Consider the following 25,663-nt stretch of genomic DNA (forward strand, 5'->3'; position numbering starts at 1 on the left):
GGGGCGTGGAGTTCTGCGCACATTTTTCACTTTCACATGCGTGTTCTGTAACTCCTTCCTTCCTCTCCTCCACGTCTCTCTTTCTCTTCCTAGGCTTTTCTCTGTTCTCAGATCAAACATTAACTGTCTGAAGGCAGACCGAAGTTAAATGAGGACTGACATCTTGCCAGCCACAATGAAATGTGGTACTGATTACAAGCACCACAAGGCCGTTAGGTTGTTCTCTGCAATCCAGATTTCCAGATTTGTGCTGGAGGGCCTGAAGCAGCAGGTGGATCTTAAGAAATGTACCCTGATGGTATTGTAAAGGCAGGAAATGTCTTTCACATTTGAACTATCATCATCAGTTTCTGCCCATTAGTCATTCTGTCAACCTTCAGTTCCTCATCTCTCTGATCTCTTTTCCCTTCAGTGTGTCATCCTCTGTCTCTCCGATGTCTCTCTGGCTTCTCAGCTCTCCTCTCTCAATCTCCTCCTCCTGTGCAGTCATCACCATTTTCTTTTGTATTTAATTAAGTCTAGAAATACAGGCCCGTTATCCCGTCCTTTTGTCATGGTCCTTTCCTCCTGAGTTGTGTTTTGCTTTGCACTCCATGGGTCTCACTTTTAAAATGGATTAACAATCTCCAAGAAAAGTCTATACATAAGTGATTTTCCTGTTGGTAGGGGTGTTGCAGTTTGGGACGCATGTGCAAGCCTGCAGTGAACGCTGCATGTGTTTTTGAACAATGTGCAGCAGTGACACGCTCCCAAGTGTGCATGTGGTTTTGTTTGTACAGCTACTCGTCCACTGAATAATATATGTTGCCCAGTTTCAGATCTCATGATCTCATCTTCCAAAAAGTTGACTTCCTCTTTTGTTCCTGCTGACTTGAGGTTTATAGCTCATGGGTGCTGGATTGCAAACAGGATTCTTAAAACCTAAAAAGGCTTTTCAGGCCCAGCATCTTTTATGAATCAAATGTAAGCACATTGTTGCAAAGGTTCAAGTACAAGAACAGTTAAGAACTATTAAGAACATTTTTATGAATGAGGTCCCCGATCTTTGCATTATTCCTGCCTGTGTGTTGTGTTAGATTAGTTAATTATTACCTGGTGTGTTTGTGTGTGTGTCATCTGGTCAGCCATGCCAGTTCCCCCTTGTGTGTCTTCAGTGTTCCTGCTTGTTCCCTGTGGCTTTCCAGTTTGTTCAAAATTTCCCTTTATTTTCTTTATCTGGGATTATCATTAGCCTTCTTTTGTTGGCTTATTCCTTGGATTTCAGTTCTATTTTAATAAGGATCAGTTTTAGTTGTTGTTGTTTGTTTGTTTTTTACCTGCCTTAGTATTGTGCATTTGGGTCCTTTTTGCTAAAATCTAACACCTTTACACACTCACATCAGTAGGCCAAATCAGCTGCACTGACCTCCAGTGATCTACATGTAAAATGATGTCTTGGTTAAATTTACTGTAGGAGCATGTGGTTATTTCAGCTATGATCAATCTACCAATCAATCAATAAAATATTCATGTAAATTCTGGATGCAGAGTGGGCATGGGTATGCAAGTGTGTACAGAGTAATGTGCCCACTGTTTGGGGCAGTGCCTTGCCATCAGTTTAATTATGGATTGTTTTCTATTTCTTGCTTATTTTGCTGATTTGGGCAGTTTCTAGATGGACACTATCCCAACTAGGTATCTAGTTGTACCCCTAGCGTAGCTCATGAGTGTACGAGTGCTCCATCACAGGGCCATTGTTTAAAGTGGCCATCCAAGGAAAAGACTCCAAACCACATCTTCTTCCACTGGGTCACAGCAAGGATAAGTGCTTGGTGCCTTTCTCTTCTCTATATACAACTCAGTTGGTCCACTCTAATGTAATGGTTTGTCTAACTTGAAGAGTTTGTGATAATCTCATAATCTTTGCAGGGTTCTACCTATGCGTGAATCCTTTCATATTTTTATAATAACTGAAAACATTGCCTACATTATGTATAGTAGAACTCACCAAAAACCAATAAGGAAAATTCCAGAACACTGTTGATACCAAATGTTTGCTACAATAACCACTTTATTTGGTGTGTGTATTAAACATCATTGAGATAGAGCATCGAGGCAGCAGTGGCAAGCAGGGCGGCAGCAGTCGCCATGGCAACACCTAAACAACACAGAGAGGAATCACGACAGTTCTCATACAAGCATGCACACATGCACATCCTACCTCTTAGTTGCTATGGTAAGTAGCTAATTGGTCAAAAGGCTAAAAGACACTAAAATGCACTGTGAAAAAGTAAAAAAAAAACTAAACAAAATGACTGACTGGTCCTGACTGAAACACACCAAACTCAGTTTAACAAACATTCAATTCTGCCACCTCCTACTGTCTATATAAACTATTTCCCTGCACAGTGCATGCTGGGAAAGGGGTGGGCCAGAACAACACACGTCAGGCATATATGTTTGCTGTATATTTCCAGTTATAACCAATTATAGTAGCTCTTAAGAGGGCTTTATTAAATTGATCTTCCTAAAACATATTTCTCCAACTCTTGATTTGGACAGGGGCATATGATAGTAATGTAGTACTATTAGTACTATTAACTATGTTCCGAAGAGGTGGCAGAAGTTCAAATGTGTATCAAATTTTTGCTTTGCTTGGTTGTACATTGACATTATGAGAGACGTTCTAACTGTAGATGTAAGATTGTGATGTATTTTACCAAAGTAGTTGTTTCTCTTGGGTTCAAGGGCTTCAACAGTTTCTACAGTGGGCTCTGGAATCACATAACACACAATTTTATGAACTACAATAAAATACCTCAGCTACTCAATCCTGTTTATGGGTGGAAAAAATCAAGTTACACTTGGAAATCAGAGAAGTCTTTTCGCCGGTAATGACATAGATACAACATGTACATGAAGATTGTCAGTATTCCCAGTAATTAATGGTGCTCAGAGATCTGTTTAGAAGTGCTATGTTGATGAAAAGGAGCAGTGACTGAGTTTTTGTGGTCAGTATACTAGGACCAACAGCATAGAGTCAGAGTGTGCCCAGTTTGCCTTCACTGTCAGCCTGTGTTGTATAATTAACATACTCTTCAACTGTGGAAATTTATTTCAGTTTCAGTTAAAGTTACACTTCATTGATACAAGTACACAAAGCTACGGTAATTATCTATCTTTTCAATGCCACAGCAATTTTATCCCTGTATAACCCTAACCCTGTCATACACATGCACAAAAGTAAAAAGGGAAATAGTCAAGTATATACCAGATACTAAGGTTTCTGTAACAGAACATGTCTGTGCTTTACTGATTTGGGGCTGAAGGAATATGTGGTTGAAGCAGTGTTTCCTCCTCAGTCTGAGAAAATGTAAAGGTGTTTGAGAGTGTGACACTGGAGAGCAGCAAAATTTACAGTTACAAATTTCTGGCTGTGCCTCCTCTTAAAAATGTGTTTTGTTTCTTGTCACCCCAGTTAAATGTTTGACTGTCACTGTGCAAAATTATGTTAGTGTATTTTATAAAGTAAGACCATGAACAACATGATAGATACAGTGTATAAACAATCTGCCATACCTGCTGCGACATCTTCCTTTGTGGTTTCTGAGGGTGCTTCCTGCCTGGTATCTAAGTCTTCCTCGGTTGTGTCAATATCCAGCATCTCCTTCAGCCTCTCAGTCACCTCAGACTGGCCTTCGTCACTGAACTGGTAGTCACACACACACACCGGCCCACTCACTTTTACAGGGCAGAAGATACGCCGAGGGAGACAGAATTGCTCTAAAAGACAGACATAAAGAGTCAGAAGTAGCTGCAAAATGCCACCAGGATAAAGTTAAGCTGTTTTTATATACCACTATACACCTATCGTTTTAGAGGAGAATTTGAAATTGGAAATGACCTGTTGATCTTTGCAAATCCAGACTCAATGCAAAACAGTGGCATAGCTAGATTCATGAGCGAGAAAGTCAGACTGCCTTGTAAGTTTTAGAAATACATCTGTCTGTATCTGTAAGGCAACCAGCATTGTGGAAGACCCCATCCAGCCGTCACATAGACTTTGCTCCCCCCATCCTTCAGGCAGAAGGTACCATAGCATACGGTCTGTCACTACCAGACTACAGAACAGCTTCTTCCTCCAGGCTCTACGACTCCTCAACGCCCAGGGACTGATCCGGTCACCTCTGTTGGCCTGTTGTATGCTGTCCTGCGTCGCTGTTTCTTATTTGTCTGATGCACTATTGCATCTCATGTAAATAATAATAATAACAATCATACATTCACTTTACAATTATTTTTGTGCTACACTAGCAGTTACATGTTGCATTTGGTGGTGTTTTTGTTGTTGTTCTATGTTGTTGCTGTTTGTTTGCACTGAAGCTTCTGGGGAAACGTTATTTCATTGCACGGTGTACTTTGTATATGGCTGGAATGACAATTTACCCTCTTGAATTAAAGTTGGTTAAAGCAGCACCAAAGATTACGCGTTATGGACACTAGCGCTCGCCGTTAATTTGTTCCAGATAATTGTCTTTTGATCTATTCACACATGTGGCTCACCCAGATTTAGGATTAGGGGCTGGCAGGGTAAAGTCCAGGGCAATTAATGCAGACATTTGTATTCACTTACACGCTCCTTCAGGTAATCTCTAGGATAAATGCAGAGTTACAGTGCATGTCTGAAAGGGGCTCATGAATGGACACACACTGTGCTGGGTCAGTTTACTTCTTGTTTTATCTTTATGATAAAATCTTTCAAATTGTTATCCGTTACATGCTAACGTAATGTAGCGTAACAGTATGGGCAAGTTGAAAAAAAAAGAATTAGAAAGTCATTCAGAATTTCAGTTAAACAGTAACACGTGTTTATCTTAAGTTAGCCATAAAGCTAACCATTGGCCACATAACCAAGAGCCAACTTACACTAGCTACCATAAACTACAATTCAAACTTGACCAAATCAGGTGCCGCACTGAAGCAGCAAAACCTCTGAGTGCTTGAAGGGTTTGTTCATAAATTATTAAATCAGCTTGTCATCTTGTGAGAAGATGTTATTTACTGATGTTAATGCTTCTGTTGGAAGCACATGGATAAACTTTTTTCCTTTTTCTTCATGTTCATTGTGGATTCTTTTTGTTGGCAATATTCGCTTAACTTGTTTTCACATTTCCCATCTAAATGCACATTTATCTTTGTGTAATGGTCACCCAGAACTGCAATGCCTGAATTTGAGTCTCGTTAAACTGACTTTGGTAAGTAAATCCTTTGTTGAGCTTCCAATGCAGATCTTTCCACACACTTACAAAACCGTACTTTAACTCTTTGCCGGGATTGGTCCATCCCAAACCCACCCACCACTTTGAAGTTACACTCAAGGCATATGACTGGTGGAGCGACCTCTGGTTAGCTTGCTTTTGTGTGTGTCTATGTGTGTTTGGTAGTGTGTGTGTGTGTGTGTGTGTGTGTGTGTGTGTGTGAGTGTATGTGTGTGTTTGTGTAGGAGCTAATGGTACTTGGCTCATGGTTATGTAGCTAATGGTTAGCTAATGTTGGTTAACTTAAGGTAAACATGTGTTGCTGTTTAACTGAAATTCTGAATGACTTTTTTATTCTTTGTTTTACCCATGCCCATACTGTTCCGCTACATTATGTTAGCATGTAAAGGGTCATGTCATGTCATGTCATTGTCCATAACAACTTCTCCCTTTCCAAGGGGTCGTGGGGTGTTGCTGCTGGAGCCAATCCCAGCCTTGTCTCAGAGCGAGGGCAGGGTGCTCCCTGGACAAGTAGCATGTAAAGGGTGACAATTTGAAAAATTTTATCATAAAGATAAAACAAGAAGTAAACATCCTACCTGACCCAGTACAGTGCTTGTCCACTCATGAGCCTGTGTGTGTGTGTGTGTTGGTGAGTGTTTGTGTACCTGTCTGTTGTTTGTCTTTTCTGCTGCCCTTGCTCTCCTGCTCTGATACCAGCAGCTCCTCCAGCAGCATCTGAACCCTTGTGGCCACCGTGGAAACCACATCCCTCTTCAGCAGCTGTCCACAGTGAGATTTTCATGATTAAATGATGGACTCGTCAATCTGCTTTCATTTGACATTATCTACTAAATTAAAGCATTACCTTTTCGGCCAGTCTGGCCTTTGGTTTATTGCTGTGTATGTAAGCTCTGCTGTGGATTACTCCTCTGACTGACACGCTGCCTCCACACTGCTGGACCACATCTGGTAATCTCAGGTCATCCTAACACATAAGAAATCATGGCTCTCTTTCATAAACAGCATGCAAACAGTCAACTTGATTTAGTAGATTCATTCAAGCCATGATCTTTTATGTTACCAGAACCTAAAGCAGCATTCGCAATGGAGTGACTGACAATGCAATATAGTGCTTATACAGTATGGTTGTGTGAAAATGTGTAAGTAGCAAGAATGTAGTTGTTTGTTAGTGTGTTTATGTCTCACCGGTGTGACCAGCAGCTGAGCCGTGTACGTCTGCCTTACATTCCTCTTCTACAGACAAACATTGGACACAATGTGTTAACTTTATACTCCTGTCTCACACAATCCAGAGAGTCAGTTAGATGCATTTTTGTGATGACTTTAAGGGTTAAATACATTTACTGGATGTAGTTTTTTTTTAACATCTATAAGCTCAGGGAGGGCCCATTGGTAATGCTTCATACTTAGGTTCTTGTAATAAGTGTCAGTTAATAACTAATAGTCTCTTAAGCGGCCTTATAAGATGTTTATTAACATTAATAAGACAATATACGTGTAAATAATAGCAACATGAAAATGTTTAATGTGAGATCATAATTATTAATACCAAAATAGTTTATAATACAGTAAGAAATTGTCAGTCTGCAAATTACCTAAAAAAGTAAAAAAAAAAAAATTATGTCACTATTGCTGACAACGTGCCCTTGAGCAAAGGTCTGAAAATATGGCAATGTTAATAACCTTCATTTGGTACCTTCAAATTTTATAGATTTGCTTAAAGGAGCCCCCCCAGGAGAGTGGTGAGCTGTGTTCTCTTTTCAGTAGAAATCCAGCAAAGCTAGCAGATGTTTGATACCTTGAACTATGTGCTGGGACCTTATTTGTCCTGTTGCTGAAGTTTGGTGCTGCTCTGAGCATTATTTGTGGCCATGAGTGGCTTTTTGATGGCAGTTTCTCGGTGGATGCATAGACTGCAGGGTATTGTTATCGTGCGGTCTTTTCTGAGGTTGCTAAAACTACATAAGCTAGCGGTCGGAGAACTTGATCTCCCGGGGGGGGGGGTCTTACTAAGTGTCATGGTGTGTTAGACCAAGGATTAAACTTACACTGGAATATCCCTTTAATAGACTTATTTATTTGTTGCTTAGATTCATACTACCTGTCCGCCTGTGAGCTCTGTGTCCTCCGGTAGCTTTTTTCCGTCGATCAGACACGCTCCACTCTGAATGTGGTGTGCCCACATTTTCAGTCCCTCCTGAAACAAAGTATGACCTAAAAACAGTTCTGCTAAAATTCCTCAAAATGTTTTCATGTGTGTCGTGTGAGTGGGTTCACCAACATTAAGAGATGTATCCATGTTCTCTGGACCGGCTCTGGTTGGTAGTGGTACCAACATGTCCACATTTAAACAACATGACACCATGCTCCAGGAGGAACACACGCCCGATTGGTACTTCCAGTCTGCAGGCTTGGCCATACTCTGCAACAGCCAGTGACATTAATATTATCGATAACAACACCATGCTCCATGTTTAAATCTACATTTTATGTCAAGTGTGAAAGCTCTTCAGTCCATTAAAACAAGATAAATGAGGGCCGTAAGTACTTAAGGCAATACATAATGACTTAAGGATAATGACTGCAGACTGAAGCGGACTTGACAGATGTAAACCAACCTTGGGGTCCTTGACATCAAAGGTTCTGCAGATGGTTCTGATATGTGGGGTTAAAGAATATCACACACGGTATCTGGTAGTTACCTGATCTAATGAAAAGGCTGTGCAAAAGGATACTTTCTGGTTTTGGGGTTGACGTGCAGAGTGACGCAGTCTGTGACCTCGTCATCTGCAGGGATCCATAGATGCTCCAATGAGATCAGGTTCTCCACTGCAAAGACCAGCTACACACAGACAGTACAAACAAGACAAGAACTGAATAATAGAACACAGGGACATGCACATAATAAGTTAATACTTTTCTGTTATTCAGCTTAGAAATATTGCAAAAGTCAAGAGTGGAAATGATTTTGAGCAGGTCCTCTTAAAAGTATCATGTGAGACAAATCTTCTCTTCATTGGCTCCTGCCACTATTACAGATCTACTGCAGTCTCTCTCCAGCAAGTCTTTTTATTAGCAGTATCTACCAGCTGTTTATTGCTCCAGGTTTGAAACTACAGAACACAGTGCTTTGAAGGTTATTGCACCATCACTGTGGGACTCTGTTCCTTTGGACTCATGATCTGTGGACACTGGGAACCTCTTTAAAAAGCAACTCAAGCTCAGCTCGGCCTTCATTTCAATTTTGTTTATATTCTAATTAGCTTCTTTCTTAAATCTGTATGTCATGTCTTGTTAAAGGAGTTTGAGGAAATTCAACAACCCGTGTTACCAATTACATTAGACATTTTACAAGAAATGCACTGTGATAAGTTGCTGATCTGAGAGCATTTCCTACTGCTGCAGCTTCATATTAAAAACAAGTTGACTTTTATTATGGGAGAAAAAACGCGATGTGTGTAAGTTTAGCAGTTTATTGCTGCTGTTCATCAAAAATGCATCCATAAAACAAGATAGAAGTCATTTTCAGTATTTGTTGACAGCAATCAGCTGACCCTACACAACAACAGTGTTTGAAGTAAATGTCACGTAGTCAGGTGATTTTAATAACTCCAGCCCCTTAGGGACCAAAATTGCTTAATGCTTGCTAAAGAGAGTGTACATCATGTACACATACAGTGTGTTTCTCTAAATCTCACCTGTCTGAGTGTGGTTAGTGTGTCCTTGGCATCAGTATCAGTGATGATGAAGACTCCCAATACAGACAAGCCCCCGGGGAGCATCCTAGACACCTGAAAAAGGATCAAACCAGTAGTAAATGTAAACTGTAACAAACCACAGCATTTTAAAAGCCTGCAGACACTGGCAAAACCTTTTTACCTTTTCTGGCAACCAGAGTTGTCATGTTGCTGCTCCACCTTTTCAGTTTTGCCATCTGACACTGATGGACACAACCCATTTGTTGTAAATTACTAAACATATACAGCTCCATGTATTTGATTGTGTAATTACATCATTACACGCGACTCTAAATGTATTTGTAATGTGACAATGTCAGCCCTGTGAAAATGTGTTTCATTGTTTTTTCTTTGTTTGTTTATCATCATTAACTGACTTTATTTGACCGCTGCATTCTTCCAACCCTCCACACACTGGGTTATGATCCATATAAACTTTTTAGACACACTTCAATACCATTGGGTGTGTTTTGGGATAGAGCCTTGTCCCTCTTTGCCTACCTGTCGAGCATGCTCTGTCACCCACTCCTTGTCCACAGAGCTCCCAGCTGCTGCAGCAGACTCCTCCCTTTGTGGTGTCCGAGTTGCCATGATGACAAAATCCCTCTGGGTTGAACTCTGAAATGTTTAGTCATCATTATTACCAGTCACTTTTTTCTTTTCACTCCACATTTAGTATGTACTCCTTTATCTGATATCATCCAACATAAAGAGATGTGGTACGCCAGTGCATTGAACAATACCAACAGATATATTACATCCTGAAGAAATGTTTCTAAAGCTTGGAAGGTGCTGTCCTTACAGGTTGAGTGGCTCTTTCCTCTGTCATTATGAATGAAACAGTGTTACTGCAGTGAGCGATAGCTGGCTGTTTTAATCATTACATCTAGTTTGTTGGCATCTTCTCATGCGGAAGGCAACCACACGACAGAATCACTGGGAAAAGCTAATCTACAGACAGATGTCAATGATAACGTTACCTGTCCAATCAGCAGGCCAGTGACTGGACCTGGTTGTTGTTCACACAGTTTAGACAGATATCCCTCCACAGCATCTTCTACTATATAGCCACGACCCATGCTGCCTAAGGAGAGTGGGAAAAAAGATGAAGAGCTAAATAAATAGACAACATAGTCACAGGTTTTCGTTATCCCTGTCTGCAGTGTGAAAGTGTTAGCAAAGGGGGGAAAACACGACTCAACAAGTAAAGACCTGACACGAGTTTCACGTTTAGCGATACTCTAGAAAACTGGAGTTGCTGGCTGAGTTAGAAGCAACAAGTGGCTAGTTAATCCACGTCAATTTAAGCTCAATGTTAAATTGTACGGTTCGGGCTGTCTGTCACTATAACTTCGGCTAGCTTTAGCTCTGATTTTCTAGTTTAATTCAAAATGGTTCCACTTGAATTCGTAGAACCTATCCACATATTGTAAAGGGAAATACCTGATTGAATCCAGACAGTGGGTAAAATATGAAGCAGAAAGTTTTGACAGCTGCCAGTGGTTCGTCAGCAGAGCGTCAAAAACTCAATTTACAGCAGCGCTTAGCTCGGTGACGTATTTCCGTCGCACGTCTCTGTCGTAGCGGGGTTACGCGAGGTGTAATGGTCAAGTTTCACAACAAAAGACAAGCAGCGAACGGAATATTGTTAACTTCTCTTCAAGTTAAACTTTCAGTGACCACTAAAGGCACTGCTTACTTTTGGAAATAATACGGTTCAGTGATACAGAGTTGTGTCTTTATAACAAAAGCAGTAATTTAATGTAGTTTAGACAAAGCAAATCCATTCCAACTGGTTTCCACCTCACTGCCAGGTCTTACTGGGATGGCAATAATTGCTTTATTTTGAAAGTTTGGAATGGATATCCTGCCTTTGTATGAGTTTAGCTTGACGGTGTCTGAACAAGTTATCAGAGGCTTTACGTACGGCAATTAGTACAAAACTATTTCGCCGGAGTTTGGTGTCCATTCACTGTTATTTTTCAGGGGGAATAGGCGGAGATGGCGGCCGTCCTGCTGCAGGTCCTGGAGCGGACGGAGCTGAACAAACTCCCGAAAGGCGTCCAGAACAAGCTCGAGAAGTTTGTAACGGAGCTGCAGAATGCTAACGAGGCGCTCAAGACGCAGCATGAGCGGTTCAAAGCAGACAGCGGTAAGTAGTTACAACCATGTAGAAACTGGACCGCAGAGTGTCTCATAAACTATGAAAATGACCTCATATCACACTCCAGCATACAAAGAAACTGTCCTCTGGAAAAAATCGGCCAAAGAATCAATGTCGTGTGTGATCCAGTAGCCTGCTAACAGGTTAGCTACCCTGTCATGTTAAGGCTAACTTTGGCGGAAGAGAATTAGCTATGCCAACTGTTCTTCAGCTTGATATTTCATTTAAGGAATTACCGTATGGGAAATTAATGCCGAATTCAAGAAGAAGTCCAGAATATCTGTCAAATATCTGTCGTGTACATATTTGCTGTTAACCGAGAAAACATTGCATTAAAATTCATTTTGACATGGCGTTTTTTCACCATGTTGCTGAAAAGCATCTCGGCTGAATTCACAATTATGACTTCTGGATCAATTCTGAATTCATAGTAACATGGTCACCCATTAATTAATTACGCAGCGTTCCACTGAGAATTGTCATATACAATGTGATGATCATTATGATTGTAAATCTGCAGCTACGTGTGTATGTATATATGATTATATTTGGATATGTAGCTTATTAACCAACAATCAGTGGCAAGTGTGCACACTAGTTGGACAAAATAATGATAACTTATAAAGCGGATTAGCTACAGGTGATGCTCTTTCCCACTTGCACCAAACAGCACTGAAATGTAGCATAAAAATAAATTTGTCCATTGTTACATGTGTTGTAGTCATTAAGTTGCACGATGTGTGTACTCATGTATTTCTGTTGAATGTTGTCTTCCCCTACAGAACAGCAGTACTTTGACATTGACAAGAGACTGGCAGAGAGTCAGGAACAGATCCTGTCTGCCACCAGAGACCTGCAGACACTCAAGGAGGAGAATAAAAAACTGAGTGAGCTTACACACACGACAACTATTACAACACACTTTCTTAACTTTGGTTATTTGGGAATGAATGCTTACGAGTAATCAGTCGCCATTTGTTAGACTGATCTTCTTGACTTAAACAAACACAATTCTTTTCTTCTTTTTTTTTTTTTCAAACGTTGTTTAAATGGTCCATTCGTTCACTATACATTTGGCTTTAGAATGGCCACATGGCACAAATAGGTACACACAGTCTTGTGTAAAAGTGCTTTGGAGGTTGTAAAAGTGTTACTTCTGTTTATGGAAATTCTAGTGCAGTCCATTAGTCTTCAATAAAGTCATTCAGGTTGTTTTACAATGCATTGGCAAGTGTTGCATATTAGGATAACATAGAACGAGGCTGGTAGTTCGGTATTTGTTCTATCTGCTCTAGTTTACGTACCGTAAAGGGCATGTATATCGTGGCAGTCTTCAGTTCCAATAATTTCTACAACTCGTTTTCTCATGGAACACACAGTGTTTGGTCACAAAAAACATTTATGAAGATTGGTTCAATAATGATTTAATTATAGGTTTTCTGCCACGACTGGATTTGCTGTTAAAGTAAATAAACACTGTGGCACCCTCGTCCAAGTATTTGTATTTGATATGATTTTGAAACAAATGTATTCTGACAGTTCAATTAAGCCCTAAGATCACCAAAACAGATTTAGTGATATGTTTGATTATGTGGTACTGTACTGTATGCAGTAACACTGAAAGTCAGTCTTTAACCTCATCATTTCATTGTCATTTTATTTCTAATCCAGTGTGCTGACACCTTTTAACCATCGACACACAGTGCAGAGATGGTTACATAAGCTTTGGCTTTGAAGCACATGGAATCATGAAACATTATGTTTTAAAACTTGAACCAGTGAAGTCTTCCCTCTGGCCCTGAGTCTGAATTGTGTCTCAATGCTTCTCTCTGTGTAGATGAAGAGCTGAGCACTCTGAAGGGAATAGAGGGAGAGACCTCTGAAGACAAACCACCACAACAGGTAAACCTATCCAAGCACCTCATGAGGATCAGCTCTCCTCATATCTGAGCTAGTAGCAGAAATATGTATGATTTTATTATTCTATTGAACAGACCTGTGAATCTGTTTATGTAACTCATACAATTGACTTACTTAGAGAACTGTTACCAGTTAAGTCAAACAGCTAAACTTTCTACAAAACTACATTTTCTTCAAACTGTTGTTCTTTGTTCTTGTTCTTGTTTTCATCTTTTTGTTTCTTCTTCTTTCTCTTCTTTAAAATATTGTTATCCTTGCTGTTATAAGAGATATCCAGTGACAAGCGCTGCCTTTGGCATTGCCCTTGAACTGTGGTAACTGTAACCTTCGCTTTTGTGTGTGGTGACAGCAAACTAAGGCCAAGTATGAGATTGAGGCGGAGAAGAGAGAGCTGGCGAGGCTGCTGGAGAAGAGAACGCAGGAAGTGGAAAACCTTAGTGGTAAGATATCAGGTTCACACACAAGCACAGAAAGAGCCCACAGTCTGGTTTCATTATATGTTGATACTGTGTTATGTTTTCATAAACACGTCTGTTTACTCTTTTTAGGTATACTGTTACACTGTTTACAGTTAATTTTCTGTCTTCATGACAAGTTCATTTAACTTCTTTTGCCCAGTGTAGGACTACAAATGGCATACCACAGTATAAATTTGTCTGGTTTAGTTTTTTTATGTGACCATGTGTGTCTGTTTACAGAGGATGTGAAACGTCTGAATGAGAAGCTGACGGAGACCAGCAAAGTCAAGATGGAGCTGCAGTTGAAGTTGGATGACATACAGTCAACTGAGGCTTCTGTACAGGTACACAACAGATTACCCTGGGAACCACTGCAGTCCAGTCTTGAGGCTCACTTGGGATTTTATTAGGGCTGGTGCGATGCGTCAGTGTAATTGATTGTGTAAATATGTCGCTTTACGTAACGTGTTAGTGCGGAGGATTGGATTTGGCGTTCCAGTGGGTGGGAGTGTCATTTTATGGTCTGTGTGTGTGTGTGACGTGTTGGGGACACCCACTGATCTGTTCATCAGAAGACAAGCTGCTATGTTGTCATGCTACTAGCATGCTGGTCCTACAAGTGATTGTTTGACCTCGTCGACAGATTAAAAATAACAGTGAACATGCAGGATGAGGCAGATCGTTGTGTTTTAAACTGGGGGACAAGACTGAACTTAAGTGTAAGTGAAACTTAATGTTAAACGGAGAAATGTTGTGTTCCCTCTGTAGTATTTATCCATGCTAAATAACATGTCCTCCTACTGACTTCTGTTCTTTATATGATCTCCAGTCATGCTTCTGCCACAGTATCTTAAACATGTTGGTCCTGTAGTGATCGTCTGCATCCACGGATGTATTTTAAATTGGGGCACAATGCCAAACTGAATGAATACATAGATACGTTACTTTTGCAAGTTGTAACGGTCTTTTTGGCTAATATCACTTTCTCCAATATTTTATGGTCAATTCATTTTGGTGTGCCTGTTACTGTATTTTACCTCTGAATTTAGGTCTTGATTGATCCAGTGGTCATAAATCTAGCATTGAGAGTGATTTGTATTGGAACCAGATAATTATTTTTTTGCCAACCACGTGTCACATTTGTAACATGTTCTTTGTGATTACATGTCCTCTGTTTGTATGTGGTAGCACCGGGAGAAGCGCATGGAGCAGGAAAAAGAGTTACTGGAGAAGAAAATAGAGTGGGTAACAGCAGAGCTGCAAACCAAAACTGAAGAACTGTTGAAGACCAACAGAGAGAAAGGCAAAGAGATCCTGGAGCTACAAGGCAGTCTTAAGAACAGCAAAGACCAGGTAACACAGAGAAAAACATACAGAGAGCAAAAATGAGTGAGTACAAACTGAGTGTACACTGTGAGATAAATACACAAATCTGCCAATGGTATTCCTTTTGACATAATTATGATTATAATTATGTCAGCATTATGGTCTGTTGAGTCAGTTGACCTCTACAAAGAAATAACAACATATTGGGACATCAAAGGACCATGACCCTAAAACTGCCCACTAAAACAGAGAGAACTGTTATTCGTTAGAGTTGACTATGTAGGACACGTCTGGAAATCTAATCTCTTTTCAAATGACTTGTCTCTTCAACAGGTGACCAGACTGGAGAACCAGCTCACCTCTCTCAAGGAAACTGCTGAAAATCAGACTAAAAGAGCTGCAGACCTCAACAACAAACTGAAGCAGGTCAGATAGATAGATAGATAGATAGATAGATAGATAGATAGATAGATAGATAGATAGATAGATATGTCTAAAGCTTAAAACTTGTACTTAGACTAGCATATAATTGACTTCACTGCATTCAGTCAGTAAGGCCATGTAGCCTTAAAAGACATGCAAGTATGACTACATCTGTATTGTCATTCATAGTATATATGGTGTGGATGTCTCTCCAGGCTAAAGATGAGCAGAGTGCAATGGAGGAGAAATACCGCAATGAGCTCAATGCTCATGTCAAGCTCTCTTCACTCTACAAGGTGAGAATCGCTATATGTAGATACAGAATACTTTTTAAATGTTGAAAAATAAATTACCCTAGGCTTTATCTCCACATTGTAGTCATGTAATTTCCTGTAAGCAGTTAAGACGTGATCTCTTTGTTCTCCCTGTAGGGGGCAGCAACAGACACTGAGTCCAAGAACCAAGAACTGAGCAGAGCAGTGGAGGAGCTCAGTATGCTGGTTAAAGAAACTGGGGAAGGTATTACTATAGTCTTACAGTTAGAGGCATCTAGAAAGTGTTGCACACGTGCCAAATGTGAATCCATGTTATGAGACTGCTCATTGTGTCTTTGCAGCCAATAAGACTCTAGAAAAGAAGGTGTTGGAGGCAGAGGAACTAAAGACTCAGTTCGAGGCAGAGCTTAGAGAGAAGATCAAGAAAATGGAGAAAGAGCTTGAAAATGCCACAATGAAGGCTGCTGGCAAACACTGCTGTAAGAACACACACAGAATATATTTTATATCAAACAGTTATACGTTTTTGTGTGTATGCATTACAAACCTGACCACCTTTATTCCCATGTGTGTGATCTCTTCCAGGCGCACCATCTCTGACTGAGGAGCAGTTGGACTCCATGTGTCCATCAGCAGCTGCCATCGCTGCCATCGTCAAGCCTGGCATGAAGTTCTTTGATGTGAGTTTAATGGAACACACAATAGCTGGCTGACATGGTTCAGCTCCTGTCAGCAGGACCATTGTCTTATGTTATACATAATCTTCGAGCAATTTAGTTCTTTGTTATGTATTATTATAACTATATAATTATGGTTATTTAATTTACTGGTCAATTGATTTAACTGATTGTATTAAGTTGTGTTTTGGCTTGTGTGTTACTGTTGACCCTGCAGTGGGTTGAATTAAGTTCTACATAGCGGCATTTCCCCAAGGATGGAGGAGTAGCAGTGGAGTTGTCACACATGCAATCATTTTTTGTACACTGACAAAGTGCATCTTTAGGGTTAGGGTTATCTGAGAATTCAAACCTGCAGGGGTGAAAATCTAATCTCAACTTTGATCGCACTACTGCATGAATTCCTTAGTCGGACGCCTAAATTAATGCGGTAACTCTGCCAACAAACCATCTGTCACCCTGCCCGCTAAGATAAACTATATTGCTCCTGCTTACAAGGCCAGTTGTGGTTACAGTGCTGTACTGGGGAGGCATATCATAGCTCGTGTCGCCCTTGACCCCCCCCATATGATTCATGCCAATATGTTCTGACAAGCAAACTATTATTTGATGTGTGACCCCAATGACCCGCTGGTTGACAGTGACAACTGGTTGTGGCTAGAAGCTAGCTGTTTGTTATTCTTAAATTTTTTATACTTAACTCCCTATTTTCTTCTAAAATGACCATGCATCACCACAGTGTTTAATTAACAAACTGTACCAATTTACTTGAATTGAATGACCTTTTCAGCAATAAAAAGCATACATTTATGAAGATATTTTATGAGTAATTGTGATAGATAATTGTTAAAATATCCGAGGGTTTCTGTTGATCTTTGAAATGTTGTTCATTTCAAGTTGCAGAAGAGTTTTTTGGACATTGTTTAGTCAAGGTGTGAAAATATGGCCAGTTCAGTTTATGATATGAATTCCTGGATATGAGATGGCATGTGCAAAAGAAAAAGAGGCAGAATATTCTTTTGACAGCATGCAGGAACATAGGAATGAGTTAGATAGTTATTGCATTCACAAGTCACATTCATAGATTTCTTTTTTATATATAATGGACCTATTATGAAGACAGCTGTAGCCTAAAAAATGTGCTTTTCATATTTTATATTTATTTATATTTTATATTTCCCTTATTTCCATTACCAAAACATTAACAATTTCATCTTTTCATTTTGTTGCTTTAAAACGTAACTGCTGCAAAACAATCAGAAACTAAATGTTTTATTTCTCTAATTAACTGCCTTTTACCTATACTGCCACTCATTTGCTTCATTTGCTCTGTAACTCTCTTGGGCATCCTGGGTTGAATGGGCAGGCAGGCTGCCGCCGAGCTGCACTGCTATTATTAGAGGCATTTCTTCATCAGAAGCCATACAGCTTAGATTTGTAATGTTTTAGTGTGTTTCTGCAGCCGTCTATTATAGGCTTCAGTACAGCTAGTACTGGCACCAAAGCAAGATTCAGTGCTGAATGACCCTTCCCTCTCCCCGGGGGGCCTTGTCCAAAACCCAGAAGAAAACATAGCACTTGCTGCTGCTGACATAAGAAGTGTTTGCACAGAATAACCTTAAAAGGCCAACAGCCATTGAGCAAACACTTCTGGACTGCTTGACCAATCATGTAACTTTGTAACTCACTCACTCGCTCACTTATACACGTACCCACGTGTTTGTCAGACTGGCCCCAGCTGTTGCAGTCCAGCCAAAAAGAACAGACAAGCAAAAATGTTAATGAATGAAACGTGTATTATTTAATCAGTAACCTTTACTAATTGGGGTTAATATATATGTAAGTTTCTAGATACATTAATGAGAGCTACTGGTTTCTACTTCTTATTGTGAATGATGAAATTCAAATCGCTGTGAATTGAGACTTGATTGAGATAAGTTATCCATCACTCTGAGTAGGCCACTAAAAATGGTGAGCTATGATATAAGGTCTATGCAATTTTCTACTTTTGGCGGTCAAACGCAAAAAAACACAGTATTATACACTAACATGTGGTATTTGGCATTCTGACCCCTGTAAGTCTTTTTATAATGAACGCTGAATAACTACTCCAACTGACAAATACTATGATGTTGTGTATTTGTTGTAGCAAGTGTTGATTTTTTTTCTCGTCTGTCCCTGTGTTTAGCTGTACAATGCGTATGCAGAGTGTCAGACACAGCTTCAGCTTGAGAAGCAGGAGACCAGGAGGGTGAGCAGAGTGCTGGATGAGATCGTACAGGAGGTTGAGTCCAAGGCTCCTGTCCTCAAGCGCCAGAGAGAAGAGTATGAAAGCATGCAGAGATCCATGGCCTCCCTGTGCAACAAGCTGGAGCAAGCTCGAACGGTCTGGGATAACTTCATGTTCCCTCTGTGTCTGCATGCCTTCTATAATATTATGTAATTATGTAAAAGTTATGTATTTGATTTATTTATACTTTATTATTTATTAAAAACATTGCACTGCTGCACTTTTTATAATTGCACTGTTTGTATTTATGAATAGTGTATATATATATACGAGTCTATTTCTATTTCTTACCCTTCTTATACATTGTCTATTTTAATACTATTGTAATTGTTTATGGTGAAATTGAATTGAACTGGCTGTAACTAACACATTTCCCTGTTTGCGGGACTAATAAAGGAATTCTGATTCCGATTCTGATAACAATGTATTCTGTTTAGCTTAATGTGTATTTTGTTTACTTATTTTTATAGGAGATCTACAGTTTGCAGAAAGAGAAAGAAGAGGTAAAGCAGTGCTGTGAAAGCATGGAGAGAGATAAACTGAGGGCAGAGAGACAGCTGGAGGATACATCTACTCAGGTACACAAATACACAGACAAAGGGAGCAATACACATTTCCAAATAGTGCAGTTGGAATAAATTATTTTGATTTTGATTACAGCAGACACTACAGTTGAAAACGTGATTTTTTTTCAAGCACTCAATTTGAGATTTTGGGCTATCATGCGTCAATGTGAAATACAAAAATTGAGTCTGCGCACTAAATAATACTCCCATGAATATTTGTTACCTCCATGTGAAGTCATTCTTTGCAGAGGCCCAAAAGTCAATAAAGTCAGTAAAGTATTTTCAGTCTTTTATTTTATTAATTTCTGTACAGAGGGATAACCTGACGGGCCATGTGACTACAAAATAATAGAAAGTAATACACTTCAGACCTCACAAATATAGTTGATATGTGCAGTGAACCCTGTGAGTGTAATTCATTCAGGAGGAGAGATAATTATTTCTTAAGTATGATAAATGAAAGAGATATGATGTTCCTTCATTGATCCCCCTTGGGAGGAATTCACAGGTAACACAGTAGTATAAGAGTAAGTCTCAAAAACTAGAGACAAAAATAGAGAGATAAAACACACATATAAGACATATATAAGATATAGGAAAAAAATAATTTGAATAAATACAGAATGAATACTGATACTGTCCTTGTATATACATAACATGTGCAATACCTACTAAATGTGCCTGTGCAAATGTGTAATGTGCAGGGCTCCTGAGATATTAAATAACAACAGTCTTTAATCAGTGGAGAAAGGAAGTGTTGGGAGCTGTGGTGGTGTGTAATCGCTGATGGTGTGAAAGAGCACCCCAAGCACTTTGCGGCAGGTGGTTGGATGAGTCTATGGCTGTGGCTTATTGGTTGAATTCATCATTTTGGTTCTGAAATGTATGGAAATTTACAATACATATCTAAAAATTAGTTTTTTCTAAGACTGTGAGCCAGAAATCTCCATTTTAGTAGCCCTCCATATGCGGAACTTTAAATTGACTTTGTTATGGCTGTTATGGTCTGATTTGTGAAGCGATCAGGAGATACCCAAAATTCCCTCTTGAAATACCTTGGTATTTGTCAACAAGAAAAAACAATTTGAATCTGGCTCCATCCAATGTTCAGATTTCTGTTGTGGAAATGTATGAATGTAATTAACTAGTTACTGACCCATTGCTGATGGTTAATGGTGATTTCTACAAGCATACAAGAGTGCAGCAGGTCAATATGAGAAGAAACTATGACTTGATTTAATTGTTTTGTGCAATTCTTTCACTTATCTCATACAGTTATTTAACAAAAGTATAAATAGTGGATTGATGAAATTATACAACAATATGACAATAATCAAAACACAGAATAATATCAAAGATTCCTGTTGACTGGTCTCTTTTATCCAGGTCTGTGCTCTTCTGGTGGAGCTGGAGGAAGCAAGAGGTAACCGGGTGACCAAGGGCGACGGCAGCTCCACCAACATTTCCAGCACCTCTGAGGTCATCGGTTCACGGCAGCTGTCCTTCCGCAGTGTGGAGGAGCTGCAGAGGCAGAACCAAAGTCTGCTGGGAAGGCTGAGGGTACTGGAGGAGGAGAAGGACAGACAGAAGAGCCAAGTCACATCAGCACGGTAACAAGTGCTTTAACTGTTTACCGTTTGCATGCTGATACAGGTTCTGATTCTGCTAGTGGCAGACACTTTTGCCCACAGCAACATACAAATGGTGTATAATCCAAGCCCTAGTAGATCAAGAAGAACATAATAAATTGATAGTAATTTATTTGTACCCTGGCTCTTTTTGACATGCATCCATACAATAAATCAAATATAAATCTTATGATTATGAATGATGAATGATTATATAAACTGATATTAGTAGACCTGGGTATCACCACTGGTTTCCTGAATTGATACATTTTTTATTCACTGGGTCCTATTTTGACTCGATTTACTTCAGTATCAGTTCAATTAAGCATATTTCAGTTCTTTCAGTTCTGTACCTTGTGACCTCGTTAATTATTTAGGAAAAAAAGAAGAGCATTGAAAATTTTATTAAATGGTTTCTGAAATTTGTGGTTAATATCTAAATGATTCCAAAATTGCTAGTGCTTGATATAGATGTTAAGTTATCTCCCAGCCCTATTACACACACATTTCCTTAAATGTTTACTGGTGCTTTATTTTTATTTATTTTATTTTTTTTTAGCATTGGACACAGTGAAGATTTCTGAATCTGTACTTTAAACATTGGCTCTGTCCCTGTTTCCTTCAGTGTGTCGGAGCTGGAGGCAAGTGTGAAAAAGCTTCAGAAGGAGGCGGAGCAACTGAAAGAGCAGAGGAACCAGCAGAAACAACTGGCTGATTCCAGCGCCAGACAGAGAGACATGTACAAGGCCCTACTGACGCAGAGTACGGGCTTCAGCCTGCCTCCTCAAGGTGACACCAGAATACTTAAAAACTGTGTATGGGCCTTTCTGCTGGATTAGATTGGAACAGTCAGTGAAAAGTTGTTCACAGAATGAGATGAAGTTTTCATGTGTGTCTGCAGGTCCAGATTCTTCATCCCAGCCTGCACCTGTCAGGCCTTCAGTCCCAGCTACTCGCTCTACTCCTCAAAGAGCTGCTGCTGCTGAGTCTGCACAGACAGCTCAGGCTAAAGCCGCTTTAAAACAGGTACATACAAACACCTGAACACACCCGTCCTGAAATCAACATATCATCTTCATATGAAGTTCGGGGAGAGGGAGAAAAATCTTTAATTCTGTGTGTGTGTGTGTGTGTGTGTGTGTGTGTGTGTGTGTGTGTGTGTGTGTGTGTGTGTGTATGTGAAGCTGAATGATGCCTTCACCCTGTATAAGAAGGAGAAAGCAGAGAACGACAGGATGTTGAATGAAACAAATGACAAGCTGCAGAAGCAGCTGACAGAACTCCGCTCCAGTCATGCCAAGGTCACCTCACAACTAGAGTTCAGCAACAAGAGGTTTGTTAGATCCAGTGTTGCTTCTGCCTCATAGTAGGGACTTTGGACATCATTTTCATCGTTTATGTGCATTGTGTGTGCTGTTTCTCTGTCAATGTCAGGTATGAGATGCTCCAGGAGACTGTATCTGCCTACCGTAGAGAGATCTCTGCCCTACAGGAGAGGAGCCAGAAAATGGCTGCAACAGCCCAACGTCACGAGCACATTATCCACACAATGAGCCAGGACCTGCGACAGGCTAATGAAAAACTGGCACTGGAAGAGGTGAGGAAGAAAAGAGGCTTTATTATCTTGAAACTGATGATGATGAGATGGATGGATGGATGGATGGATGGATGGATGGATGGATATCAACTGAACTGTGAGAGTTGAATATTGCTGGAAAGTTTGATAAAACAGAGTTGAAATCTGATAAAGAGTGCCATTCTTTCTAAATATTGAAACAAAAGCTAAACAGATTTGTAGTTGTACACTCACTGTGTAGTTTGCTATGGGAGATGCACTCTCTTGCTTCACTCACAATGCAAAAACTTTCTGACCTGTATTGGCGAGGAAGGTGGTCATAGGGCCATATGATTTCCGCGATCACGGAATCGCGTAATTGGCCGATGAAAACGGAATCTACTTTTTAACACAGAATATCGCGGAATTTGACATAATTTCACTGGAGTGGAACGTATGTCTAGGGAAAACTGCACGGAGGGAAGCAAATCTAGGTGGCACAACAAGTTGCCACCGCCCCCCTCCCCGCAGGCTGAGCCCCTCCGCCATCAAAACAATGTAAGCATGGCAAAGCGGCTGCCCACGGCTCCGTCTTTGTCGGCGAAAAAACTGAGAAACTTTATATTTACCCCTCAGTACAGAGCTGAGCAGTTCCCGAACAACTTGTACGTGTCGGATGAACTGTTGTTTTGCAAAGAAGCAGACCTGAGAAATCCTAATTAAAGGTGTAACGCGTTAGAGTTAGCCACCTGTCTGATTCATATTATCGGCATATGATACCAGAGTGACTGTTAACTGCTGCTGACAGTAGCTGCTGTTGGCTAGCTAACCCCGCTAGCTACAGTCCTCTTCCTCCCCCTGTCCTCTGGGCTGGGAGCTCAGAGGACGGGAGGGGGTGGTTGGTGTTTTCACTGCTAGCTGGTTAGTATGTTATTGACATAAGGTCACAAGTATAATTTCTCATTTTGTTCATCATCTTTACTATTTTTTTTTTTCAATATTTACAACTTAAATTTTCAGAACAATTTTGGTTTCCAAACTTTTTCTGGATCTGCCAGAGAGCTGACCATGTTTTTATTCAATGAAACCCATAAAAACACAAAATATACTACTGTATGAAGACATTATGATGTCAAAATGTTTTGATGCACTTTACTGTACGGTACAGTATTGAGGAAATGTGTTTGTCACCTCAATTAATTTAAGGTAATTTCTATTTAATTTGTGTACATTTTAGTCATTTACATTCAAAACGCACTGTTTTTGGTAGTATAATAAGAGTAAAAAGTTAAAAAATCGGGATTCCCAAAAATTTAAATGGAAAAAATGGAATTCCCAAAAATTAAAACGGAAAAAACGGAAAAACCGAAAATAAAATGGATTTCATAGGGCCCTGTGGTCACAACAGATGCGTCAATGCAGGTTTTCCGGAGCTACCCACAAGGGCAGGACTGTGTGGGGGCCTCGCCTTCATTTAACCCACATGAATTGCCTGGAGCTCTTGGCAGTGTCCCTGGTGCTGACGTACTTTCTGCCCTTCATGAGGGTACAATGTACTCATACGCTCTGACAAATATGACTGTGGTGGCATACCATGCCCGCCCATACTCCGGGGAGTATGGGCGGGCATGAAAATCACTGACCATTCCACATAATTTGCCATTTGGAAACCAAAATAGGTGACCCATGTGAATCGTGTAGGTCCGATGAGATCTGATTTGGGGGGGTACACAGGGATTATCAGTGAACTGCAATATTTTTTGTCATTTTCCTCAGTAGAAATATATATTTTTGCTTTCTTCTTGCAGGTTAGGGTTAGTGTCACGTACGCGACAAGTCACGTTTTCATCATGAGGACACTCAGTTGTAAAACCACGCAGTGACACAAACAACAATGGAGGGTGGAGAGAGATGCGCATTTTGTAGCTGGAAATACAGTCATTATTTTGAGTTTTTAAAAAAAACACAAATGCTTGATCAAGGGCCTGGCCCTAGGATAGTGGCAGGAAATATCAACCCAGCGCAAATTATCGACTTAAGCTTTTTGTGCTAGCTAGCTTTTCGAGACTGATAAGGTTGCCAGCTTTAACGTTGGGCTACACTAGAAGTTAATCCTGACATTAACATAGTTTTCCAGAATGAGTGTGTTAAGAGAGAAAGATGCTGTTGTTGTCAAACAACTGGATGCAGGGATCAAGTGCAGTTGGAACTGGTCTTGGCTCAAGCTAGAAGGCAAAGTCACAGTAAAAGGACAAGAGCTATCATTCCATCTAACTGATGTGTTCAGGGGGTCCCCCCCTGCACCCCCCAGAGCGGTCGTATCCTTATCACCTATTACAATTTTGCACCTCATGTGAGCTGTTATGTCTTTTATATATAATCTCTTATTTATTCTTCTGTACAGCACTTTGGTAAACTTTGGTTGTTTTAAAGTGTTTAACAAAGTTGGATTGGATTTCACACACACCGTGAAAATATTCATCAGATTACAGAATAATTAAAGTAATAGTTACTTGTTAAACATCAGGTTTCAAACATCATGCAGTTCTAGCAGATGATCCCATGACAGCCAACCCAAGCAGCACTGTTTCAGTGCTCACTTGAGCCTTTTTACAACTGTTTAGAGAAAAGATTATTTGAAAACTGGAAAGGAGCTCACAAATTTAGTGCAGTGTTGAAATTTGCAATAATGGAGCCTTTGCCTGTAATAGTCTGTTGATGAAACCTCTTATAGTGAGAACCCAAACATATCTCACCTTCTCTGTGGAAAACCAGCTTGCAGAGTTCTGTTTTTGCAATTCAAAACTCTGAATCATTGGGCGAAATGATTGTCACTATATAAATGTCTGAACTACCAAAAACACCAAACAAAAGTTTTCAATTTTGTCCCACTTTCCTTTCTGTATATTTTTAAATCATTGGCTAATTCCTTAATTTTCCTGTGTGTCTGTAGGTACGTGTAGAGAACTTGACTAAAGAAAGAGACATGTTACGACAAGCAGAGAGTCGACTCAATCGAGATAAGGAAGCCATGCTGGCTGAGCAAAGGAACCAGAACCTGCTGCTCACCAACCTCAAGACTATACAGGTACCAAAGTAAACAGCAATGTTTTTTTCTCTGATGAACAACTGAAACATCTCATTGTGGGTTTATTTTACTTGTTGAATAGAATAGCCAAGATTTCTGCTGTAATATAATGAAGTTACAGTTGAAAATTAAATCACAAAGTTTCTATTTTTCATTCACTCTGAAACCTACATGAATTATATTAGTCAGTCTTAAAAAAAAAAGAAGACTTAAATTGACCACTATTTAGTTAAATGGACTTTGTGTGTTATCATACTGTGGCCACTATAATTTAGGATTTGATCATCTACTGTTT

General features: G+C 39.9%; 2 protein-coding genes across 2 annotated transcripts in view; one reads left to right on the forward strand and one right to left on the reverse strand.

The window, feature by feature from the left end:
* Window positions 1–2,019: 2,019 nt before the first annotated feature.
* odr4 (odr-4 GPCR localization factor homolog) lies at window positions 2,020–10,576 on the reverse strand. The gene is made up of 14 exons (XM_037083069.1): window positions 10,442–10,576; window positions 9,979–10,082; window positions 9,500–9,616; window positions 8,960–9,052; window positions 7,997–8,103; window positions 7,880–7,916; window positions 7,543–7,683; window positions 7,363–7,458; window positions 6,447–6,494; window positions 6,106–6,225; window positions 5,906–6,020; window positions 3,559–3,762; window positions 2,700–2,753; window positions 2,020–2,137 (listed from the first exon to the last, which is right to left on the reverse strand). Exons 2-14 carry the CDS (start codon window positions 10,075–10,077, stop codon window positions 2,067–2,069), a joined length of 1,302 nt encoding a protein of 433 aa, XP_036938964.1. The 5' UTR covers window positions 10,078–10,082; window positions 10,442–10,576; the 3' UTR covers window positions 2,020–2,066.
* A 270-nt stretch (window positions 10,577–10,846) lies between these two features.
* The window catches only part of tpra (translocated promoter region a, nuclear basket protein), a 34,383-nt gene continuing 19,566 nt past the window's right edge, over window positions 10,847–25,663 (forward strand). Inside the window, exons 1-19 of the mRNA XM_037083063.1 lie at window positions 10,847–11,150; window positions 11,945–12,049; window positions 13,000–13,064; window positions 13,432–13,522; window positions 13,781–13,884; window positions 14,729–14,893; window positions 15,200–15,292; window positions 15,505–15,585; window positions 15,721–15,808; window positions 15,906–16,043; window positions 16,150–16,244; window positions 18,430–18,627; window positions 19,002–19,109; window positions 20,484–20,707; window positions 21,351–21,514; window positions 21,627–21,751; window positions 21,910–22,058; window positions 22,160–22,322; window positions 25,234–25,368. Coding sequence (XP_036938958.1) covers window positions 11,000–11,150; window positions 11,945–12,049; window positions 13,000–13,064; window positions 13,432–13,522; window positions 13,781–13,884; window positions 14,729–14,893; window positions 15,200–15,292; window positions 15,505–15,585; window positions 15,721–15,808; window positions 15,906–16,043; window positions 16,150–16,244; window positions 18,430–18,627; window positions 19,002–19,109; window positions 20,484–20,707; window positions 21,351–21,514; window positions 21,627–21,751; window positions 21,910–22,058; window positions 22,160–22,322; window positions 25,234–25,368 — 2,442 coding nt within the window. The 5' untranslated portion in view covers window positions 10,847–10,999. The remainder of the gene's footprint in view (window positions 11,151–11,944; window positions 12,050–12,999; window positions 13,065–13,431; window positions 13,523–13,780; window positions 13,885–14,728; window positions 14,894–15,199; window positions 15,293–15,504; window positions 15,586–15,720; window positions 15,809–15,905; window positions 16,044–16,149; window positions 16,245–18,429; window positions 18,628–19,001; window positions 19,110–20,483; window positions 20,708–21,350; window positions 21,515–21,626; window positions 21,752–21,909; window positions 22,059–22,159; window positions 22,323–25,233; window positions 25,369–25,663) is intronic.

The sequence above is a fragment of the Acanthopagrus latus genome, chromosome 21 (assembly GCF_904848185.1).
Source record: "Acanthopagrus latus isolate v.2019 chromosome 21, fAcaLat1.1, whole genome shotgun sequence".
Classification (NCBI taxonomy): Eukaryota; Metazoa; Chordata; class Actinopteri; order Spariformes; family Sparidae; genus Acanthopagrus; species Acanthopagrus latus.